The following is a 25,115-nucleotide window of genomic DNA, read 5'->3' on the forward strand; positions in this document are numbered from 1 at the left end:
TTGCTTTTATTTGGGGGAGGGATGTGAAAAGTACCCACTTTCTTGTCCAGAGCGCAACCGCCCTGCTTTCCTGACCCTGGCCGCCCACCAGCCCGATTGGGCCAGGCGGAACAGGCGAGGGACTTCAGACAAAGTCCAGTTAAGTGGCCTCTTTCCTAATCACTCCAGCAAACGTCAGGAGACTCTTTCTTAACCCTCAAGCGGCTGTTGAATGTGAGAAGTTCAAGGCATTGGAAGGAATCCCGCAGGAACCGAGGAGTTGGGCCAGTAAAGCCCCTCCTTCATCCCCATCTCCTCTTTCTTTGGGAGGCGACCTGAAGTTCTGAATGAAGGTGGCCTCGGGCCAGGGACAAACCTGGCCCTCCAACAACCCCCATCCCCGCCCCGCCCCCACGAAGGGGGAGGAGCGAAGGCTGCTAGGAAGCCTTCCCCGGGCTTTGTGAGCGCCTGGAATCCAGCTGTCGCCGCCCCTCAGAGCCCCCTGCACCCCAAGGGCTCACATTTCCGGGCCGCCCACGACCCGGATCGCGTCCGTAGCCGCTGCGCCCGCAGAGCCCAGAGCTGTTCCTGTCCGCTCCGTGGCCGACCCGCCCCAGTAGCCCCCCGAAATGCCGGTCGACTTCACCGGGTACTGGAAGATGCTGGCCAACGATAATTTCGAAGAGTACTTGCGCGCGCTCGGTAAGCAGCTGCCCGGGGCACTCGGCCCGTGGCGCCCCGACCAGACCCTCGGGGACCAGCGGTGGGCTCTCTAGAGCCCTCCAGGGCCCGCGGCCCGCCTGCTTCCGCAGGGACCGGCCTCTGCTTCGTGCGCGGGGCAGCGAAAGGACCTGGGCCGCCAGGGTTCCGGCTGGGAGGGTGGGTGTTGTTAGAGCTAATTAGTGGTAAACATCTGATAGCTGGCTCTAGACGTGGATAACTTCATTAGGAAAGCTGGGTTAGTTTGCTAGTTTTTGTTTTCAAAGGGTCAGCATAAGGGCAGAAAAGTTTGTTGCAAAAAAAAAAAAAAAAGAATAAGAAAGAAAGAAAGAAAAAAAGACGCAGAACTGGCTGCTCGCTAAGACGGCGCTAAGTGTGCAGGGAACCCCAAAGGTCCTTCTCCTGGGAAGGAGCTGGCTCTTGGGGCCCCCGCTACCCTGGGACAGTTCTCAGAATTTTCCTGCCAACTCTGCTTCTCTCTTCCCCGGCAACCCCTGCAGATGTCAATGTGGCCTTGCGCAAAATTGCCAGCTTGCTGAAGCCAGACAAAGAGATCGTGCAGGATGGCGACCACATGATCATTCGAACGCTGAGCACTTTCAGGAACTATATCATGGACTTCCAGGTTGGGAAGGAGTTTGAGGAGGATCTGACGGGCATAGATGACCGCAAGTGCATGGTGAGGATTTGCATATGCCTGGGCATCTCCCGCCCAGGGAGCTTGCCCAAAGGCTGGGCTCCTTCATCTGGGAGGGGAGCCAGGGCCCTTATGTTTTAGGGACTAGGGATCTTCACACTGCCAGCCCACAAAAGTTGACAGCGCGGACTCATCAAGCATAGGACTCTGTCCAAACAGGAGAGTAATGGTTATGAAAGCCGCAGTTTGTTGAGTCTCTCTTGTGTCCAGGCACTGAGCCAGGTGCTTTCTTTATATATTTGACTTCACCTAATCTTCACAACAATCTGTGAGGAGGGTTGAGTATGCCCATTTTACAGATGAGGAAACAGTCTCAAAGAGATGAGGAGATGAGTAACATGCCCAGAATAGCAAAGCCAGGGAGGAGCTGGGCTGGAATTCCCCACAAGTCTGTGCCTCTGTTGGCCTCTGGCTGTACTGTGGCCTGAGGGAGGAAGGAAAGAAGAAACACAGGGAATTCTTTTCAAGTGTAAAACGTTCCCTATGATCTAGCATGAAGCCACCCTAGGAAGCAAGGGACATCATGATCCCCTGGAAGCTTCCGATCTGCCCCACCTCGTCCCCAAACCGAGATCTGGCTCCTAGCTGTCCCCTTCCCTGCCCTGTCCTCCACTGCTGGCTGAGCTTCCTTTGAACTTTGCAGCCAGCCCCTACTAGTGGGTCAGTGCCACTGCAGCCCAGACTAGAGGAAGCCTTGGTACAGGAGGGGGAGGGAAGGGAGCAGCACATCCCCCAGGGTGGGAAGCTGATGACCTGGAGACCCCAATTAGCATTTCTACAGCAAACTCTGGAAGGCCAGCCTCAAGTCTCCATCAACATTCTTGGGTCACTGAGAGGTCAGGGTGCTCCCGGAATCCCTTTCCCAGTCTTGGGTCCCAAGCTAGCGTATGCTCATCCCCAGGCAGCTGCCTTGCTTATTGAGGAGATACTCCCCCTCCTCCTCCCCTCCCCCTCTGGCCATTTACTGAAGGTCTGTTATGTGTCCTACAATGTGCCTGTTATTTTACACACCACCCAGTGAGGGAGAGATTCGTGACCCCATAATATGCAATGGCCAAGGCTCTGGGAGGGGAAGAGATTTGTAAGAGATGGGATTTGAACCTTTGGATGGGAAGCCCACCCTCCTGTCTTCTGCCAGGTACCTCTCTGCTGGTCGCCTCTGCAGAAACCAGGTGGTAGAGGTTCACTGGGACTGTGGCTAAAGAGGTGCCAGTGTGTGAGGATAAGGAGCCCCAGGCCTGGACTCCTCATCCTCTCTTGTTAATTCATCTGACAGTAGTCAGGTGTCAGTGTCTGAGTCTGCTGTTTGGAATGATGGCAGAAGAGGGGGTAGCCATCAGGGAGCATCTTTGGAGAGGCCAATATTATTGTACGAACATGTCAGCTTGTGCCTTTAAAGGACCTAAGGCCCCTGAATCCCCAGAGGGGCTCCCAGAGGGAAAGGAGACCAGCAGACAGCATCCGCCCTGGCGAGGTGGGGCTCTGCCTTTCAGATCACTGCCCAACATCTTCTTCCTGGCTGGCTGCATGAAACTGTACTGTAAGAAAACTCCTTGTCCACAGCTTACTCTTAGGGGACTCACAGAGCACATCAGACATCTCGATCCATTCTGGGTCGCTGCAGTCTCTGGAATGTGCTGGCTTGTACTTACTTGGCTAATCATCTTCCGTCTTGCACTCCCTGCATCATCCAATAATGTGTGAAACATTCATTGATCACCTAGTGATACTAGCTGGGGCTCATCAAGGGTTGACTATGCACCATGTCCTGCTACCGTTTTATTTCACCTCACTATCCACAGAACTGTTTTCAACCCCATTTTACAGATAAGAAAACCGGGGCAGGATTTCTCGCTGTGAAACGTTGGGGAGGTTAAGTGAGTGGCAGAGGGAGGATTTGCATTTTGTCTGTCAGCTCCAGAGTCCCTGCCATTAACCTCCGCCCAGTACCTGGTAGGTACTACCAGGCTAATCGCTGCACTGGGCACAGGGAGACCCAGGGAGATGTTGCAATCCCAGGTGTCCAGGAACTCACAGTTTTGGTGGTGGAGACAGACACACAAACTGTCAGAACACAGTGCAATCAGGGGTGACAAAGGGAAGTACCCAGATGAGGAGATCCCAGAAGGACTTTTGGAGGAGGTGACTTTGACACAAGACAAAAGGGATGGAAGGGGGGGTTTCAGACACAAAGGAAGGAGCACATGGCTACCTTCTTTCCTCAGCCCAGCAGAAGGACATTAGGACAATCCAGGTGACCAGATCGGAGAGCCCAGCTCCAGGCCAAACCAGATGGGATTGTAGGATTCGTGTCACCTTTGTGGTCGCAGGACTGAGGACAGCCCTCTCTCAATTATACAGGCACTCACTTACCTCGCTGTTGCTTTTGGGGGATTGGACAGCTCCTCTGCTCCAGCCTGCCCATGGCCCTTCGCATCGCAGAGAAGCCCTTCTTCTCTGGGCTGCCAACTGGATGGAGGCCTACAGGGAAGAGCATGGCCAGCAGTGGGTGTAGGATAATAGAATTACAGCTACTGTCTGCTCGAGGCTTGCAAAGTCTGAGGAGCTGCCTGCCAAGGGGCCACATTGGCTGAGGTCTCTAAGGCCCGTGTGTGTCTGGGGCAAGGCACCAGTTCGCCAAAGCGAACTTTCACCACGGCCCCTTCTGCTCCACATGCTCTGCACCCACCAGCCAGGAGCAGTGGCCAGGAGGAGGCCAATCTGTTCTCAGCACCAAGTTGGCTTCATTCTAAGCTTCCTTCCCAGAACATGACAGGGGTCTCATTTCTCACCTAAGGTCATGCGTTCATCTGTTTTCAGCCCTTTCTTGGTCCCACAAACATGTCATGGTGCTTATACTGTCTTTGCAGCCTCTGTGTTACTGAGATGAATTGCACAGGATTCCTGACCTGGAGCTCAGTGCAGGGGGGAGGCCAGTCACAGGGTGACTGCTGTGTGGATCGGGGCAGGACAGCCAGAGGAGGACCCCCTACTGGATCTGGGAGGTCAGGGAACTTTCCCACAGGAAGTAGTCTGAACTGTGGCTTAAAGGATAGGCAGGAAACAGCCAGGCAAACAGAAAGGGACAAGAGAAAGGTCAAGGCCAAGAGAACAGCAGTAGGTAAATGCAATTTCAGACCTGTCCCACCCCAGGCTTTGGGTTCAGCCCTGCAGACCCAGGGGCACCTGCCCGGGGAGGAGACAGGGGCATCCTCAGGCCATTTTCTTCAGTGGGCTGAGGAGCACAGTGTAAAGGGGTGAGGAAGCAGCAGTCATCGAAGTTGTCCAACTGAGGGGGGCCTTGAAAGCCCACCAAGAATTAGGGCAGATGTGGAGAAGGGAAAAGAGTATTCCAGGCCAAGGGAACCATAGGCGCAAAGGCCCAGCAGTCAGAAAAGGCCTGGTTGGGAGAGGATTTCGGAGGTGAGGGAGGGGCAGTCCACAAAGACTGGAGTGCAGGGTGTGGCTGGGGAAGATAGGAATGATGAGGACCCGTTTGGGAGCCTAGATGCAGCTCCACTGGCTGCAGGGACCTCTTGCTGGGAGCCTTGCAGTCACACTGACATCCTTCCCCGAAGGGCCCAGGGGCTTGCTGGCTCAGTGACCTCTGATTCTGCCTCCTTATGTGGGAACATTATCTGTGCTCTAGGACTGCAGCCAAGGGGTGAAATCTGGCCTGCAGATGTGTTTTATTTGGCCTGCACAATGTTTGAAAAATTTCAGAGCCAGTTGCCAATCATTGCCAAAGATTGTGAGCTTTCATATTTCTGGCCATTCTTACCAACAAAATCAAGATTGCTGAAAACACCGGGTGCCCATTTCTTCCACCCTGGTTGCTGTGTGAAGCCCCGGGACACTGTCACATTGCTCCCTTTAGATGGGATGTTCTCCCGCTTACCCAACCCCATTACCTGAAGTCAGGGATCAAGCAGCCAGATGTCTTTGTTTGCCTTGTGGGTTCCTTAGAGCTGCGGTTCCCTAAGCGGAAACCAGCAGCAGCAGCAGCACAAGAACTAGGTAGAGACACAGATTCTCCTGCCACAGCCCTGGCCTCCTGAATCAGTCCTGCAGGGAGTGGGGCCAGTGGTCTGGGGTTCAGTAAGTGTGTCCCACGGCTCTGATGCTACTAAAGCTTGAGAACCATGGCTCTGAAGGAGGGAAGCATCTCTGTGTGCCTGCATCTCCATAGACAGTGGGACAACTAGAATGACAGCTGCAGAGGGCCATGTGCCACTGGCTGGTTGGGTCCAGCCATCTGAGCCCCGTGCACATTGCCATCTGTGCCCAGAGCCACTGGGAATGGCTCTCCGGTCTCTTCCCAGGTGGAGGGCTGGAGGACGTGGGTCTGTGTGGCCAGGGATCACTCAGCTCACATTTCCCGGTCTGTTCTAGTAAGGTTTGACCTGCAAGCCGCAGGGGCTGTCATTGTGGTGGGGATGTGTAAAGATCCGGGTGTGGCTTTGCTCCCCGCTGCCTCCTGCATGCCTTTATCCACGAAGAGGAAACCTCAGGCCAATATCATGTATGAAATCTAGCCCATGGAGCTTTGGTAGGGTGGGGGAGCTTGAATGAGGAAGGTGCTCCTCTACTTCAGATATCGTCCTGCTCCTGGGCCAGGGAATCCCTTGGAATGAGGAATGATGGAGTTCTTTGTTTTCAGCGCCTCCAGCAGGAGCCGCATTTGTGGTGGAAGGTAGCCTCAGTCAGGAATCCCAGCAGTGAGCCCCACTCCACGCAGTGGTGGCAGAAGGGCCATTTGTCATCCCACCATGGACACTGGGTCAGCTTGTCCCTGGAGGGGGCACCATTGTTCACGTGGGAGCCTGGTCCCTCCTCCCTAGGCTGCAGCTTCTCCTTCATATCCAGCTATGAACTCAGAATGACCCCTTCCGCAGAGCCTCCCTTCCGCTTTCCCAGCCCTCCGCCCCTCTGTTGCTTTCTTTGTTTTTATTATAAAAGGAGAGAAAGAATTCAAATAGCCCAGGAGACAGTGGACTGCAAAGGAAAGGGCCCCTTCCCCCCTTGGCCTCATTCCCACTCCCCAGAGGTTATCACTGCTACTGTTTCTATGGATCTGCTGGAAATCTTCCTCGAATATAGAAGCTGTCTATCTATTGAACAATTAAAAAAAAAAAGGAGAGAAAGAAATCCACTCCTTGACGCATTGTTTTCTCACTCATGCTACTTCTTGTGAACCTTTCCATATCAGTGTTTGTAGGTCTCCTGAATTCTCTCTTCTAACTGTATGTTTCCTTCCCTTCCCACCCTGACTTCCTTCCTTCCATCCACCCATCCGTGCCCCATCCCCCCATGCATCCATCTAATTATAGATGGTAATGCATGAAATCCACCAAATTGCTGTTAACCCTTTGGTTTTAACTCTTGCCAGCTTTCTGATCCTGTTCTTGACTCATTAATGAATTTTTTTCTGGTTCGTATTTAAAAAAACAAAAACAAAAACATGATGCAGGTGCCAGAATTGACTCCCTGGGCCACCGAGCTGTGAGTGCCCTCAGATTTGGAGGGCCGCAGGTCAGGCCCCCAGCTCTCAGCTGGGTCTTTTCCAGAATGGAAACATGGAGTCTCTTTCAAGTCTTAGCTAAAGTTCCCCGACCTTTGAAATTGGTGTCAGCAGCATGCTTTTGAGGATTACAAAAAGAAGAATTAAAGCAACCCATATAAAATGCACAAAGTAGCTTTCAAGAATCACATCGTTGTGTTAGGTTTTGTTTTTTGTTAGGCAGGAACAAAGGAAAATAACATGCTCTAAATCCTTACCAAGCACCAGGCCTGCACCAAGTGATTTTAACAATTTGCCTCTTTTGACCTCCACAACAAATGCTGTTTTGTAAGTGTCCTTGTGCCCATTTTGCAGATGAAACTCTAAGGCTCAGAGAGGTCAGGCCACCCAGCCAGCTGGTGGCAGAGGAAGGACTCTAACTGGTCTATTTCTGAAGTTTTCTATTACAAGGCCTCCCCCGGAGCTCTCCAGAGGGCCAGCACCTCAGTTCCCTGTTGTGAGCCCAGCGCCGCCCGGAGGCGAGCACAGAGTACTGACAAGGCCTGCTGTGTGGAGAGGAGTACTGTGATGAGAGTCTGGGTTTGAATCCTCCCCCGTGACCTAACTGACAGTGACCTTAAATGATTGGATACACTGCTTCTGTCCTCCCACCTGTGAAACGGGCATAGTGATTGTTGCTCTGTCTGTCTCTCAAGGCAAGTTCTGAGAACTATAGAGATAGTCCGGGGGACAGTGTCTTGTGAAGCCACAACACTGTGTGCAAAAAGGGGCCAAAACCCTTCTGATGCCCTAGACTGGGGTCAAAGTAATCACTCACAATGACCAGGTGGCAGTTGGGGCAGCTACTGCTGTTGTTTTTCTGACCAACATAGCTCCCCACCCACCCACTGAAGCACCTCCTATTTTGTTGGGAGTTACACCCTCACTCACCTTGTGGGGTCAGGAGGAGCTGCCAGTCACGTACACTCTCTCTCGTAGGATGAGACCCCACACCAGGATGATGACAGTGTCCCATGACTTGTCACATTACTGTACATGTGACCTAATCTCACCCTTTCCTGGGATTTAATTTAGGGACCCTGGCAGAGAGCTGTGTTCTAGTCCCCTGAAGTTCATCAGCTGGCGGGATGTTAAGTGCCGTGCCATCGCCCATAGCTGCCTGGAGAAATCCAGCAGAAGGGAAAGAGAAGGAGACCAGCAGAGAAGCAGAAATGAGCGAGAGAGAAACTGCGATGCTGGGGGTATGCTGGAGCCCCTGCCACTAGCTCATCTCCAAGACTTCCCATGTGCTTGAGCCAGCCATTCCTTTTCCTTCGCCTTCAGCTATTTGAACTGCTTTCACTTGCATCTAAAAACATTTTCAGATCTTCGGAGTCCACGGATCATGGTTAAGAACCACATCAATAGCCAGAGCCATAGTTCCTAAACTTGAGCTGCCCACCCCCCTAGGTTTCCAATTCCGAAGGTCTGGAGTGGACCCAAGAACGGGTTTTTCTATTGAGTTTCCAGATGATGCTGATGCTGCTGGTTCAAAGACCATGCTTTTGATAACTACTAGGAAAGAAAAATGAGGAAGTGGGATGGCCTGTGCCCAGGATCCTGTGATGTGCTGGTCATGACTCAGAGTAGTAAGCCCATGCCGGGGCTCTGGGTGCCTGGTTCTGGGGGGCCGAATGAGAGCAGAGAGATGCGGTCGAGTCCCTGTGGATGGAGTCTTCCTGGGGATGCCAAACTCGCAGCAGCCCACAGTGTTCTGCAACGGAGCTTTAAGTAGATGACACCAGCGGTGTGTGCAGTGTGCCCAGCAGGCGCCAATAGTGTGTGGGCAAGTATGGGGTTACGACGAAGCACTGAGGAGCTCTGGCTTTGAGATGAACCTGGATTTGAGTCTTGGGTCCAGCTTCCAGCTGTGTTTCCTCATCTGTAAAAATGAGCCGGGGTAGCAGCACGGATGGGATTGGTGTGAAAATTCAGTGTGGTGGTGAATTATATCCTTTTTCTATTGCTGTGTAACAAACCACTCCAAAACTTAGTGCTCCCACACTCCAAGCAATAGCAGTGGTTTATTTTGTTCATGAATCTGAAATCTGGACAGAGCGCAAAGAGGGTGGCTGGTCCTCCTAGCTGGAGGATCCCCGTTCCCTATGGCCCTTCATACTCACTGTCTCCTGGCTGCCTGCGCTTCCTCAGGTCTTGGCTGCTGGGTCCCAGGAATGACAGGATCAAGAGAACAAGGTGTAAGTAAGGGTGGGACACTGTTGGGATCTCCCTAGCTTCTGAAATCATATAGCCATATTTTTCTGTATTCTGTTGGTTGAAGCAGTCACAGGGCCTAGAACCAGAAGTGAGTGGGTGGGAAACCCCCTCTGCCCTCCTCTCCAGCCCTCTGGAGGCTGTGAGCTGAGGGCTCTCTTCCGGACCCCTTTGCCCCATGGAAGGCTTCTCTGGTAACCGGCCCCTGCAACTCAGGTCCAGCTGCTGACCTTCCACATGGGCTTGGGGATTTATTCATATTTGACTTGGAGTTGATCAAAAACTCTGACAACAAGCTCTGTGCCCGGTTCACAAAAGCTTCCTCCCTGGGAAGCATTTTTGTAGCTATCTCTGTTTTACAGATTGAGTTATGCTGGAACACGCATGTGTGTGTGTGCGCGCGCATGCACAAACACGCACACACACGCACACACACACTCCACCCCTCATCCTCCAAACAGGAACCCCAGGGCTTTGTCACGCTGCCTGAAATTCCAACATTAAAGCACATTTATTTTGGTTAAATATCCCAAGACTTTTCTAGGTATTTCCTTTTTTTTTTTTTTAAGATCTTATTTATTTGTCAGAGAGAAAGAGAGCAGAAGCAGAGGAAGAAGCGGGCTCCCAGCTGAGCAAGGGGCCTGATGCAGGACTCAATCCCAGGATTGAGTGGGACCATGACCTGATCTGAAGGCAGACGCTTAACCGATTGAGCCATCCAGGCATCCCTAGGTGTTTCCTTTAATAAGCAAATACCTTAGAATGCTAGTTGTCTTTGATATAGTGGTATTAATGAGTCTGTCCTTCCTTGCCCCTGCCCCCCTTCTTTCCTGGCCTGAGGGTCCAAGAACAGCAGAGGAGATTCTGGGGAAGAGCTATATAAACCAGGTGGACACGGAAGGTGTGAGGGCAGGGGTAAAGGAGAAGCCAGGCCGCAAAACCCACCTTGACCAGCCTTAACAACACAAGTGGCTCTGCCTTTAGAAAATGAGGGGGAAGAAATCCCGTATGGCAGTGCACACTGAGTCAGAAAAGTCTTCTTGCTCTTTGGCTCAGATATCCCACTTCTGTGATTATATTCCAGGAAAATCATTCAAAAGAGGGGAAAAAAAGCTGCATCTGTTTGTACGAAGGTATTTGTTTGTAGCTGTCTGATAATTATCCTCACCAGTCCACACAGAAACATAAGCCACCCTCCAGGGGCTTCCAAGTGGGAGGCTCTGCCCTAGCACTTTACATGTATGATATAACTCCCCAATAATCCTGGAGAAGAGGTGCTACTCTCATTTTACAGAGGGGACCCTCAGGTCCCACCCAGGGTCACACTGCTGGTTAACCATAGCCCTGGGATTCAACTTCACATCTCTCTGACCCCTGACCCTGTGTGGTTGACAGAGCTGGCTGCCTCCTGCCCATGTGGCTAAGTGCCACATAACTACAGGTGGCCAGAGTGACTGTGGCTTTTTAATTCCGTAGACCACTGCGTAGCCCCATAAATGACCACTGTGAAGATAAATGAAAAGTGTTTATGGGCAACCTATCAACAAGTTCCGTGGATTCTGCTTCTTAGCCTCTCCTTCCCTTCCCCCATCCCCACAGCTCTGAATGTCTCATGCTGGTAACAATAATAATAAACCCCCTTTACGCTTACTCCTATGCACCAGGCTCAGCACTTTCTATGAATTATTTCTCCCATCCACCATATTCAGTACTTCCGCCCACCCTTCACATTCTAAAAAGGGAATCTGATGAGCTCATTCCCTAGCCAAACCCCCAGGGGCTCCCCACCGATGACATGCCAAGTCCTGAGGGGGCTTGGGCTTTCCAGGACATGCCCGTGGTTGTCTCTGCACCTCCATTCCCTGGCTCACTCCTTATCCTCGCCCCTCCCCACCACCACCACGTGCAGGTGCCTTCGCTTGCCATCCTTCTTTCATCTCTCCACTCACTTGAGATAAGTCCCCTGCTGAATAAATACCATTGGTCAAGACCAGCTCAACTGTTCCCCCATCCCAGCTCATCCTTTCCTTTTGCTTCACTGTCCCGCTCTGCAGCTATTGTCCCCAGGGCACCTGGGACACTTGTTCATGCATTTGAGATGCTAGACAGGGGGGCCCATACTTTGCATGTCCAGTGCCTAGAGGCTTCAGTGTGTTTGTCAAATGGGTGTTAAGTAAAAATAGCAGGACCTCAAACAATGTAAATGGTAGATCTTAACCACTACAGAATCCATTTGCCATTTAACAATAACGCTTATTGGGTGTTTCCCATGTGCGAGGAATTCTTGGCCCTTTCCATGCACAAATCCTTTCAATCCTCACAATTCCTTAAGGAAGATGCCCGAATCCTTCCTATATTGTACGTGAAATGAATGAAAGGCGGAACAGGTGTCACCTCTGGTGATACCTGATGAGGTAACTGGTGGAGCCCGCTTTGGGATCCTGGTAGTCTGACTCCAGATTGTTACCAGAGAGGGTTGGGGTCCTTGTTATGTTCACAGTCCCAGCTCTGGAAGAATTTCTCTGGGAGGCTTTTGAAATTTCCAATGCAGTGACCCCCGTGAAGTAGTGCTGTCATGGGACAGAAATGTCAGGGGCAGAGGAGCGGGGTCTGCTTTGGCTCTCGTTCTTCCCCATGGTGGAGGCTGGCCATGGCTGGACGCCCTCTGAGGCAGGCCTGAGAGGTGGGGCTGAGTCATAACTGGTTTAGCTCTAGAGCCAGACTGTTGTCTTTGGAGACATCTATGCCATCTATGCCAGCTACAAACTGGGTGGCCTTAAACGAGTTATTTCACCTCTCCTTGCCTTGACTTGTCTGTGAAATTGGGGATAATTATAAAATCAGGAGTACCTACTACTTCATAGTGAGGGTTAGAGGCAGGAAAGCCTGCGATCGTCTAGTCCAAGAGTAGGAGCCAAGGGCAGGGCCCTCTCCACAGCCAGAGAGAACATGCCACAGTTCCACAGTCCCACAGTCCCACATGAGCCCTGAGACCTTCTCCGGCCCCATTTCTCTCCTCGCCATCTAGAATGCTGGCCTCACAGGGCCTTGACACTTGTTTGATGAACACATTGGAGCCCTCTGTGGTAGGCACTGGACATGCAAATTGTGGGCTCCCCTGTCTAGCATATCAAATGCAAGGCCAGCCACAGAGGGAACTATGGCTCACTGAAGTATTTTCTGTTTCTAGCACTGAAATAGGTCCTTGCAGCCCCTTGTGTCATTTTGTCCCCATGGTTCTTGCTCTGGGGCAGGGCTCACTGGCCCCGCTGTGCAGGTGAGAACATGATGGTTCAGAAGGTAGAGTACAGTGCTCAGGGTCTCCCTGCTGGACAGAAGCAGGGGTGGATTGGGACTCAGGCCTGGATCTCTCCAAGGCTGTCACACAGTCCTGTGGTGGGGCCAGCTCCAGCCCCATAGCCTCCCAGTCACTGATTGGCAGCAAAAGCATCCATGGCTGCAAGCTCATGTGGGAACAGTGGGCAGGGGGTAGATCTGGAGTTGGGCCGAAGTGGGTTGAAACCATGATTCATACTCTTCCTGGCTTGTGTGACCCTGGGCGTGATGACTAAGTTCTCCAGGACTCAGAAGCACACAATGGCTAACACGTTTCTCTAAGGCTAATCTACAAAAGAATAAACAGCTACATTGCCTGGGATATTTTGTCTACAAAAAAAAAAAAAAATCTGATCATTGCCCGAAAAATTGTAAGACTGCCCTAGAATGTTTTCTGCTGTTGGTTCATTCATTCATTGGTAATATGCTTTTTCTCCGCATAGATCCCCAGGTGGGGTTGGTATCCTGCAGTGAATAAAAAGATCCCAGACCCCAAAGAGCTCTCGGTTTAGAGACGCTGACCTGCTGGCGACTCCTCCTCGGTTACTGAGCTAGCATCTCTTATCTTGTGGGAGCGGCTTGTTTCTGTTTGCCTTGAAAGATAAAAAGTAGAAGAAGAAAAAAAGGAAAAGAAAGATAAAAAGAAGGAACCGGAGGCTCTTGTGAAAAGGATGAGGCTGTGGTGGACTCTGCCCTGCAAAGCCCCTCCGAGCTGTCTGGGGCAGGATGGCTCCTCCCTATCCCCACCCCCTCTACCCCCACCCCCCACTGCCAGGGTGGACTTGATAATAAGCTGACTCCTCACCCCCAGCTCAAGTAGCAGGCCAGCTCTGCCTGCAAACATCCGGATTGCCCATTGCTCCAGGCCTGGCTGGTTGGAGCCACAAAGACGGAAAGTGCAGGAAAAGAGAGGCTGAGTCATCTCTTCCCAGGAAATTCTGGAGTTAGAGGTAAAGGGTGAGACTCCAGGGGGAGGGTCATGCCGAGAGAGTCCCGCTGGGCAGAGCTCATTGAGAAGCCTCCCACATGCAGCCCTTGCCTCCCTGCATCTGTCCAGGCTGCTAACTGGGATACCCTCATTCCTCTTTTCCAATTTCTCCTTCTTAACCTAACTCTCATGGTGTTTTCTGGTGTCAGTTCTAGCTTTACTTCCAGCATTAATTACCTCCTCCAGGAAGCCTCCCCTGATGGACCTCTGTCCCTATATCAGAGACTGATGAGATGCCTTCCCCCTTCCACAACTACCATCACCTACTTCTACCCAGCGCTTGCCATTCTACTGGAATTCTACTTGTCTTCTTTCATAGTCTGTGTGTTCTTGAGAGTAGGGTCCTCGCCTCACTGCCTCTGTTTCTAGCACCCGAGACTAGTGTGCAGGTGTCAAACCTACAACTGTCGACTGTTTCCTTGCACAGAACCATGCCAGAGAATCCTGCTCATTCAAGAATCGGCTGAGATCAGGTAGCTGCAGAGCACAATAGCCAAGAACATGGACTCTGGAGTCAAGTCTCATCTGCCTACTATATGGCTGGGTGATCTGAAAGCCTCAGTCTCCACATCTGTAAAACGGGGCAAGTGTAAGTGCTCCAGCAAGATATGACCCATGTTGCGCTTAATACCCTGCCTAGCACGTAGTGAGTATTCAGCCCATGTTGTTAGGGTAATGTTGATGATGGTGACAATGACAGTGGTGCTCTTCCTTCCACCAGGAATCCCTCCCTGACCCTCCAGGCTGGGTTGGGTACCCACCACCTAGCCCAACATGGAACACCAGTGCAATCAATGCCAGTTTCCATGTCTGCCTTCCCTCCAGGCTGAGCTGCTCCATGGCGTGGCTGGGGTCCAGCCCAGCCTTCGGGTCCCTAGATTGGGACACTTGGTACTGGGTCCCTGGATTGACTGAGCACAGTTCCACATGAGCCCTGTGACCTTCCCCAGTCCCATTTCCCTCCTCCCTATCCAGAATATTGGCCTCATAGGGCCTTGAGCTCTCTGAGGGCTTCTTGTTTTAAAATTGATCCTGGGAAATTCCTGGAATGTTTAAGGAATTTTAAAAATGACATGTCAAGGTTAGTCTTAACATTTTAGCATTTCGTTTGTCCTAAGAATTGTTACCATTTGCTGTTAGCTCCTTTGTGGCATTAGTGTCTCATTCTCTCATGCCCACAAAGGCCTTGTTGTGGCTTTACTGGTTTGAAGTAGTTGCTTTTAACAGCTTTTTGGTCTCTAATTACTCGTTCACATTTTAAGGCCTTATTAATTTCATTTTAATTTGCTTTTAGAGAGAATTGGCTTCTCCCCCAGCCCCCAAATGTGCTGATTTTAGATAATGGCCAGCCTCCTAGAGGTGGATCAGGAGAAGAGTGGGCCCTTCGCTCACCTGGCCTTGCCTTGTGGGCAGCAAGTAGACTTCTCCACCAGAAAGAACTGGATCCAAGTGAAGGCTCAGCCCATAACCCCTAGGAGACTTAGGCTGGTTGCCTAACGAAGTCTAATACTAAGTCTAGTTTTTATCAGAGATAAAGCTTGAAAGTCAAGTGAAACAGAAGTACCTGGCACTCAGCAGGCTCTCCATTACCTTCCCTGACCTTCTCATCTGCTCAGTTATTTAACACAGGCACCAGAGGCTGAGAACCTTCTTTTTGTCCCAGGAATGCTCAATGGGTGATGCACACTTTAAAGTCAACGGATGATGCACACTTTAAAATCAACCAGGAGGAGTGGCCAATTTGCATCTTTTAACGATTCACATCATGTAGAGGAAGTGTCTACTCACTATCTGGTTTTTCAGTCCCCCACCCCTTCCAGAATTTCAAGAGCACAGGCTTTGGGGTCAGACCTGGTTCAGTCCTGGCTCTGGCTTTTGCAACATGGCAGCCTCCCTTCTGATGTGGCTCTGGAGCCTCAGAGACAGTAAGATTCAGTCCCAGCCATATCCGGGAGGTGGGTGCATGAACACAGGGCTTGCTGGAGCTGTGTGGGCAAGTGTGGAGGGGTCCATAATCCATCCTCCCCCGGCTCATCGGAACGGGTATTTGGGGCATGTAGGACCCTTAACAACTGTCACAGATCCCTGGGAGGCAGGTTGAATCCCACTATTTGTAGACCATGCTGGGTCACTGCCAAGAGATGAATCCATTTAGTGGGAATGGTCTGTCACTCCCAGTACAGGTCATCTGCGCAGGACAAGGGGGCCTCGGAACCCCTGGGACGTGCTTCCGAAGGCTGCCTGGTTTTCTGTGTCACTGGTCCCCATGCAGCAGTGCCAGCTGGGTCTTCTAAGTGGTCAGGGGAGCTGGATAATGGCTTTTGAAGTGACAGTTCCTTGTCAAATGGTGATGCAGCTCTGTCTTCATTCATCTGTAGGTACATGTCTTTCTGGGAAAGCTGCTGACAAGGCCAAAGTGTTAGAGGTTATTTGTTTTTAATAGAAAAGTTAGACCGACTTCACTTTACAACCACCACCCTGGACTCCAGCCTTTTTGCAGACCTGCTGGTCTCTGCAGTGAGGATTACTTAGGAAAGGAACTAAAGGGACGCCTGGGTGGCTCAGTCAGTTCAGCGCCTGCCTCTGGATCAGGTCATGATCCCAGGATCCTGGGATCGAGTCCCGCATCGGGCTCATTGCTCACTGGGGAGCCTGCTCCTCCTTCTGTCTGCAGCTCCCCCTGCTTGTGTACTCTCTCTCTCTCTGAGACAAATAAATAAAATCTTAAAAAAAAAAAAAAAAAAAAAAAAAGGAAAGGAACTGAAGGTGGCCAGACTCCCCCCTTGTCCTTGAAATTATCTGGGCTTCATTTCCAAGGTGGAGTCCGAGAGCCCGTGGTGGGAGTGAAGGCAGCACTGCCTATCCTTATCATTGGTACCTTGTCCACCTCAATCCCCACAAGCATCTGCCTTCCCATGCTACTTGGAAAACATCAGGAACATTCTCTTGCCTCAAATTCCCCTGCTAGGCTCTGGTTAAATGGATTAAGCAGTAGCGAGTGGCTGAGCTGGGAAACTGGGTTGAATAACCTCTTAAAGACACTTTCAGACATGGCAATCACAGGGCAAGCAAATCCTCGTCTCAGATGTCCCTGCTCCTGGTCCAGTGAAGGTGGCTGGCTCTTACTGCAGAAGGAAGTCACAGGATGAGTTCTCAGGTGCTGGGGAAGGTTGTCATCAGGGGTTATCCCAAGAAAACAAGGGACCCTTGTTTCTTACCCAGTCTCCTTCCAACATTACTTCTTTCCTTATTTCCCTCATCTCTTCTTAGGTCATCCTCCTCCCCCCCAATTCCCCACCCCTCTTTTCTTAGGACAAATCTGATCCTCTGGGAGAGTGCCTGGTTTATTCCCACAAGACACAAAGCTTAAAGAGAAAAATCTGTGCCCACCAAAAGTGAACATAGGATAGCCAAGTGGGAGAACTAAATCACCATTTTTGGAGCCAGTGGGAAGTTTCCAAATGGATCTTCTCCTGAAACAAAAACTAATTAGGTCTTAGGAACATGGACATCACAGTGCTCTGGGGCGCCCAGCTCAGCAGGCAGCCCCTGCAAGGTCTCCTCTTGGGTCTGGGTCCTAAGGCTTCTGGAAGGGAAGGAGCTTCTGAAACATTTAGCCATGATGAATAGCCAATCAATCACTTCCTCACAAACCTCCAACTTCCAATAAAAGCCTTTTAGTTATGGTTCAACTTGGACCAGCAAATCCCCTCCCTATCTAAACTCTGGATGTCTTGATTACTATGACTTAGTCTGCTTATGCCAGCCCTATGCACTTTATGTACTTTTTCTCTCTTGGTTGGTCTCTTGGTTGCCTAATGCTGCATAGCAAAGTACCTCAAACCTAGTAACAGCAAAGGGCAACCATGCATTCCCATGGTTCTCTGTGTTGACTGGCAGTTCTGCATGTAGATAAGGCTCAGCTGGGTGTCTTGGTTCTTGTGCGGTAATCAGGCTTCTCCCATTGGCCTTTTACCCAGTAGAATGGGCTGGCCTTCCACAAAGCCCAGCAACTTGGTTCCCAAAGGGGAGGGTTCTAAGAGACCAAGCCCCCAGCATCCACGTGCTTATAAAGGTGCTGCTTGCATCATGTCCCATTGGCCAAAACAAGCCACGTGGCCAAGGCCAGGGTCAGTGTGGGAGGGGACTTAACCAGGGTGTGAATATGTGATCCACTGGGGCCACCCACGGAACAGTTGGCCATGATACATAACATAAATCCCTCTCTCGTAGATGAGGGCACTGAAGCTCAGAAGCAACTCCCGTTGCCCAGAGTCATTCTTCATAGCTAGGTCCCAGGTCTGCTGACTCCAAGCAACGTGCTCGTTGCTGAGAGTACTGGGTCAACCTGATGCAGCTGGAGAGTATACAGTAAGGGGACAGGTACCAGGAACCCAGCGTAAATGATGGCTGAGCTTCCGGCCCTCTTTAACTTGGAGGACAGCCTGGCAGTTTTCCTGGTCCGCAGGATGAGTGTCCTCCCTGATGGTTCCACCCAGCAGGTCAGAGCCACGGGGCTGTGTGGGGGCAAGCAGCACTGGCGGGCATTGGAAACACGCTGCAGGCCACAGTCCCAGTTTGTAGCCTCGCAGCGTGGCCCCATATCCCCCCCAGCCTTGTTCCTCCCTCTCCTTAAGCCCAAGGCAGCTTTTACAGCACTGGCTTGCTTGTCCTTAGTCACTGTTTGGAATGCCTTCCCACTTAAATAAAAAGAAAAATAGTAGTTTATGTTTCCTGTTAGAACGAGGAGCTCTCCCAAGCACTGCAGCCTCTGGGCTTCCCCTAATCCCAGTGCCAACCATGTTGAGCTGTAAGCACCTCGTACTTCTCTGTCAGCCCTTTCGGACCCATCTCTGGCTCCCAGCACCCACAGCCAACAGTAGCTAGACTGAACCGAAAGGTGTTCTCCTGGGGGCCGCTCAGAGTCTCAGCATAATCCCTGCATGTATCTATAGGCCCCAGAGTCTTCTGCAGACATCTCCGGGTGCCCTGCCCTAGGCTGGGAATCATGGGGCATGGAGTCATGCAAGGCTCATGTTCCCACCCAGATTCTTTCCTTGTTAGCTGGGCAACCCTGAGAAAGTTACTGAACATCTCTGAGCTCGGCCTCAGAGACTATTCTCATCTCTGTTCTGTCTAACTTATCCAACCAAGGTTAGAGTCAATAGGAACTTGGGGTTGAGAAAGTGCGTCCTTTGGAAACTGCCATAGCATTTGTGTGTTAGGGACCCTTCTCATAAAGGGGCCTAATTGTAGGGCTCTAAGAAAGGGTTCTCTACACCCAAAGATCCTTCCACCCACTCCCTATAATCCCTCCATCTCTCAGGATGCCTGAAATTCTGCTATCCATCACTCTCTTGGTAAGGTATTTTATTTTTTATATCCAAATGGTCCCCATTAAAAGATGCAAAATGATCTGGAAAGGGTAACATGTTAGTTCAGGAGCAAAGCCTGCTTTACTATTAATGAACATCACTTTCAAGCTTCATGCCCTGACATTGGTGTTGGAAGGTAAACAGGATGAGCTTTCTGTGGATCAAGCTGGCAATACTTACCAAAAGCCTTAAAAATATGCATATTCTTTAATGCAACAATTCTTCCTCTGTAAATTTATTCTAAGAACATGATGTGTTCAGGGGTGCCTGATGGCTCAGTCAGTTAAACATCCAACTCGATCTCGGCTCAGATCATGATCTCAGGGTTGTGGGATTGAGTACACATGGGGCTCTGTGCTGGGTGTGGATCCTGCTTGGGATTCTTTCTCTCTCTCCTTCACCCTCTGCCCCTCTGGCCTAAAATAAAAAAGAACATGATATATTCAAAACTGTGTATATATAATGGCACAGAATAATAAATAACCTAAATGTCCAAGAATACAGAATGAGCTAAATAATAGTGTGCCCATACAATGAAATACCAGTGGGCTTATGAGCCTCCTGGTCCTGTGACCAGTGCAATCACACAGGCCACAATACACAGAAGGGCCCCTCCCTTGGTTTAATGCTCTGCTGTCACCATCTTAAAATTCTGAATCATTTTTTTAAAAAGGAGCCCCTTGTTTTCATTTTGTGCTGGGCCCCGCAAATTATGTAGCCATTTCCTGAATATTATGTAACAATTAAAATACTGCTTATGCAGAATATTTATTGAAGTGGAAAATTGCTTCTATTAAATGAAGAAACTAGGGTACAAAACCATAAATGATGTAATCCTAACTTTTAAAAAACAGAAATATATATGGATTAATAGAACAAAAGACTGGACCTAAATACATCACAATGTTAGGGTAATTATCTCTGAGGAAGCAAGATTACAGGTATTCTTTTTACTGCTGTGCTCTTCTCTGAGCGCTTCCCGCACTTTCCAGCACAGAAGGCATGACTATCCTTATAGACTCTAATATATTTGGCAGAGGCAGAAGCATGTTTATTCTAACTGGGAACCAGCAACCCTGTCCCGGCCTCTGATGAAGCCTGGAGCCCTTAGTATGCAGAATAGACTTCTGGATAAACACAAAAAGAAGTTCAGTAGATGGGGAAGCCAAGTATTCCACGAGCTCCTTGAAATTGAGGAATGTCAGAGAGCTCCGCCCCCATGTCCCTCCTCACAGGCCTCCACAGGTCTGATTGATCTGCTCTCAGGGGCTCCACCTGGTGCCCTTGTGCCTGTGTTCCATGGCTGGCCTCATCCCAACAACAGAGAGAGCCGTCATCAGCAGGCCCTGGAGGGAGAGAGGGCTTGGGAGAAGGAGGCTGAGGTCCTCCTACTGGGAGTGCCCCCACTGACTCCATACTCGTTTCCCAGACTTCTTCTCTGAACATGTCCAGGAACACAAGGGCCCTAGAACCTTACCTCTGTAAAGCCAAGACCTCTGAGTTAATGGCCCTTCTCTGGGGCCCCGTGTTCCCACCTGTCATAGGAGGAGGGGGCCCGAGGGCATTAACTTCCTTGAGCACTTTGTGCCCTGCCCAGGTGCTGGGCATGCCAAAGGAAGACAGACAGCAGGAGGAGGGAAGCCACAGGCTCAGCCTGTGCCCACGGGAGACTTCAGCGTCTTACTGGAGTGGCAAGGGCTCACTCAGACATACAGGGCTTAAGAGGTCCCTGAGAACTCATGGTCTGGACTGCGACTTTTGTGCAGGTGCCAATGGCATGTCCCATCTTTGCAGCTACCCACCTCCCCTTAAACAGCCTTCCCCTACATGGCGGTTCCACCTTATGAGCCCTGCCTCCCCGCTGTGGCAGTTAGGACTCCGTTTGGATTGTTCACTGTGTGGCTCAGGCACCTGCACAGGGCACAAAGTGCTCAGAGAAGATGAGAGGGCTCCAGGGTGGGGAGTGGGGTGGCAGTGAGCACCGGGCAGTAGGAGCTTCCTCCTCGCCGCCCCCCGCCCCTGCCGAGGTTCCCTGGAACCCACCTGAGGAGCATTCCCGAGCATGCCTGATGCTGTCCCATCTCTTCATCTTACAGTGATCCACTGAAAACCCCTCTCTCCCCATGCCTCCTTTCCTCAGCTTCAGTTCCATTCTCCTGTCCTTCAAGGCAATGCCCTCTTGCCTCCTCCTTCCAGATCTTCCCCTTCTCGACTCTCATCTGGGATCCCACAGCATCTGGTCTGTAACTCTGGTGACAATGGACACCTCAGAAAGAAGTGTAGTCAAAGTGGGCAGGAGGGTTTTGGAGCCCCACAGATCTGTGTTCTGACCTGACTCTGTCACTGGCCACCTGGGTGAACTTGGCCAGTCCCTTAACCCACTCTGTAAAATAGAGAAGCTAATCCATGCTCCAAACGGAGTCATGAGGATTGAGAGACAGCACAGAGAGCTGGAAGGGCTGCCATTTGTATCTACAGGTGGTTATTTATATCTAAGGTCATTCTTCATGAGATGGAAACATCTTTGAGGGCAGGGCTCAAATCTTATGTGTCCTAAGAACTTGCAAAGGTTGAAACAATAGAAGGAAGGAAGGAAAGAAAGAAGGAAGGAAGCGGGGGGAGGGGAAGGTCTAGGAAGAGGCAGAGCACTCTGAGAAGTTAACCTCACCTGCAAGATAGGACGCAGCCCTCTCCCTGCCCACCTGGTGTGAGCTCAACTCTCCGAAGCCCCTCCTCCCTTCCAAGCCCCAGTCCCAGCTCTGAGATCCCCATCCTAATGTCCTTTTCTCTTCTAATAAACCCTTTAAGTGAAATTTAGGATGGTTTTTGTAAATTTTAAAACTGATTTGCATACTGTAATAAGAGCACATGGTGGTGGGGTGCCTGGGTGGCTCAGTCATTGGGCAAAGTCATTGGGCATCTATCTGCCTTTGACTCGGGTCATGATATTCAGGTCCTGGAATCGAGCCCTGTGTCCTGGGATTGAGCCCAGCATCAGGCTCCCTGCTTGGTGGGAAGCCTGCTTTTCCCTCTCCCACTCCCCCTGCTTGCGTTCCCTCTCTCACTATGTCTCTCTGTGTCAAATAAATAAAATCTTAAAAAAAAAAAAAAAAGAGCACATGATGGACAGAATTCGGCTGCAAATTTTCTGTAATGAAATTGACTTGAGCGCACCCTGGGTTTTCAAGGTTGGGGCTGCCCCCCAGGGGCTGCTTGCTCAAAACTGACCACCATATTCTTTTGCTTGGCAGACAACGGTAAGCTGGGATGGGGACAAGCTCGAGTGTGTGCAGAAGGGTGAAAAGGAGGGACGTGGCTGGACCCAGTGGATTGAAGGTGATGAGCTGCACCTGGTAGGTTGCTGGTGTGTGGGGTGGTGTGGGGCAGAGCTGGGCCTGGAAGCTGTCACTGTTGAGGTCCTGTGGACCTTGGAAGAAGGCCTTATAGCTGGGCCTTGGTTCTGCTCTGAAGCTTCTCTTCCAAGGACCAGGAGAAGACACTTGAATGACTTTAAAAACCAAGGGATGTGTTTTCAAGGTCTAGGCTGACTCAGTTTTCCAGTCAGAGGCAGGAGGGGAAGGGATGTCTCTGCCAAGCAGCAGATGTGGAGCTAAGCTCTTCTGCATTCCATATCTCTTTCTGTTCTCTCAGCAGCCCCATGGGCCAGGTACTATTAGGGTTCCTATTCTGGAGATGGGGACACGGAGACTTACATCCAAGTTACACAGCTAGAAACTGGAAGAACTGAAATTTGCTCCCAAACTCTGTGTTCACCATGCCAAGTTGTGGCAGGCTAGAACCAAGGAAAATTCTTTAAGCTTCTCTAAGACCTGATCTCAACACTCTAGGTCAGGGGAGGAGAAGCCTTTCTCCAGTTCAGGTGTGGGCTTCTAGTCTGGGAACTCTAGTCAAAGCCACTTCTCCATCCGCTGTCTGGGAGAAGCATGCACAACTCTAGAGTAAGGGTCTTAGCCCCTGGAGGGCTAAAATAACACATATCCTCTGAAAGGAGACCTCCCATCACTCCTGCACCTTTGGAACTCTTCAATTACCTTCCTTCTGAGTTTAAAAAAAAAAAAAAAAAAACAAAACCTGGTCCGGGTGACTTGGGTTCAACCTCTGACTCACTGGGTACCTTTGAATAAGTGCCTTCCTTCCCTGAGCCTCATCTTCAAAATGCCATCCTGCCACATGGGGGTTCTGCAAAGGCCAGAGTCCCTAAGAGCCCTGGGATGCGTGAGTGCTGGGAGGAGGCATGAGGGCATGGCTTTCAGAGGCAGTTTAGGCTAATGCGGAGAGCCTGGGCTGCAGTGCCTGACCTTGAGCCCGTCTTCTCCCGGGGCCTCTGTTTCCTCAACTGCAGAGCCATGAGGGAAGCCGATGTGATCTCTACTGGCTCTTCCGGCTCAGTAGTTCTGTGGCTTAATGCCCAAAGTTGCAAACTGAGGGCCTCAGGCCTCTTTTATTTGACCATCAGTGAGCTTCAAACTTCTTCAGGCAACAGTTTAAAAATTACAAGATGCCACATAAATATTCAGATTCCCAGCCTCCTTCAAACAAAACAAAACACTTGCAAGGTGTGGTGACACCATGCTGTCATTCCTCCTGGCATCTCCACGGGGGCTGCCCTGTAGGCAGAGCATGGGTTTTCTGGGCTGCATGTAGTACCACCTGGGAGCTTTTAATAATAGCAGTTGCAGTGCTCCACCCACTGAGACACTGATACAACTGGTCTAGCCTGGGACCCAGGCATTGTTCAGGCTCCCCGGGTACTCCAACATGTGCCAGAAGCTGGAGTCTCCGTGCTAATTTCCAGTCTTGGCCTGTGACAACCTACTGAGTCCTCTCAGGGACAAGCCATGTATCTGGGCTTGATTTCTCCCAGGCCTGGGCACAGACTCTGTCCTGCTCAGGACTGAGGTTCTTAAAGCCTTTCAACCCCTTGAGCAGAGTAAGAGGAAGGGAGTCATCAGAGGATCCTGTTGGCCATTTTCAGCTACCTTTTTTCCCAGCCAGCTCTGCCTACGGGGCATAACAGAGCCCCATCTCCACAGATCCGGTTCACTTGACTTTCCAAGGAATTGGTTAGTTCACACCAACTCTTGAGGAAAAATAATAGACACTGAGTGTTTTCCAAGTTCCTGCCCCTGCACACACTGAGCCCCAAAGGTGACCTTGCTCCAGCCAGTGGCAAATGTCTGCTTTTGTTTCAGGAGATGAGAGTGCAGGGAGTGGTCTGCAAGCAAGTATTCAAGAAGGTGCACTGAAGCCTGCGGAGACCTGGATCTGGAGGAGTGAGCGGCGTGGACCCTGGGGCCAGGATCCCCTTCTTTGCTCAGCATAGGGCTGAAATGTCCAGCCACCCGTAGGCACCTGTTAGCAGAGGCACTCTCTCGGCTTTGTCTCTTTTCTTTTCCTTAAAACAAAGCCATCCTAATAAAAGTGATTTCTCCTCCAGACATCTGTTTTGAAGAATCTTCCAAACCCCCCGGTGCTCACTTTTTTCCTGGGGCTTCTGAAGCCCGCTTCTCCTGAAGCCCGCTTCTCCTGAAGCCACCCCTGGGCAGAGGGAGAAATTCATCCACACACCTGCAGATTTAGTCCTGACAGTGCACCTGTAAGCTCTTTCCCCAAGGGCATGGGCTCAGGGTCATGATGTGTGACTTCACATTCAGCTCTTCACATATTAAGCACCTACCATGTTACACGTCCATTCAGGGCCAAAATATGGTGAGTGCCACAGAAGCAAGAGAAGATGCTCTCCCCGCCCCCCAACTCCCCGCCCGGGCACTTAAAGCCTGCTTAAGGAGATCTGACCAACAGAGATCTCCAGCTCCAGATTGTACACATAGGAGATGGTCTAAAAATTTTTTGTGAATGAGATGGAGCTGGATAGAATTGCAAGCCAAAGCTAGAATGAGGTGAACTTCAATCAAAGGCAATTACCAGTTGGATTTGATTTCAGAGGCATCATGAGCCTATACTTTACCGCCCCCAAAATATTCCCAAATCATCTATGGGCTGCTGTAAAGCCCTCCTTTAACTCTTTTTTTTTTTTTTTTAAGATTTTTTATTTATTTATTTGACAGAGAGAGAGAGATCACAAGCAGGCAGAGAGAGAGGAGGAAGCAGACTTCCCGAGAGCAGAGAGCCTGACGCAGGGCTCGATCCCAGGACCCTGAGATCACGACCCGAGCCGAAGGCAGCGGCTTAACCCACTGAGCCACCCAGGCACCCCAGCCTTCC

General features: G+C 50.8%; 1 protein-coding gene across 1 annotated transcript; it reads left to right on the plus strand.

The window, feature by feature from the left end:
• Positions 1-227: 227 nt before the first annotated feature.
• Positions 228-24,328, plus strand: RBP1 (retinol binding protein 1). The gene is made up of 4 exons (XM_047735749.1): positions 228-681; positions 1,200-1,378; positions 22,121-22,222; positions 24,083-24,328. The coding sequence occupies exons 1-4, from the start codon at positions 609-611 to the stop codon at positions 24,134-24,136; spliced, it is 408 nt and encodes a 135-aa protein (XP_047591705.1). The 5' UTR covers positions 228-608; the 3' UTR covers positions 24,137-24,328.
• The last annotated feature ends 787 nt before the right edge of the window (positions 24,329-25,115 follow it).

Source organism: Lutra lutra, chromosome 1 (assembly GCF_902655055.1).
Source record: "Lutra lutra chromosome 1, mLutLut1.2, whole genome shotgun sequence".
Lineage (NCBI taxonomy): Eukaryota > Metazoa > Chordata > Mammalia > Carnivora > Mustelidae > Lutra > Lutra lutra.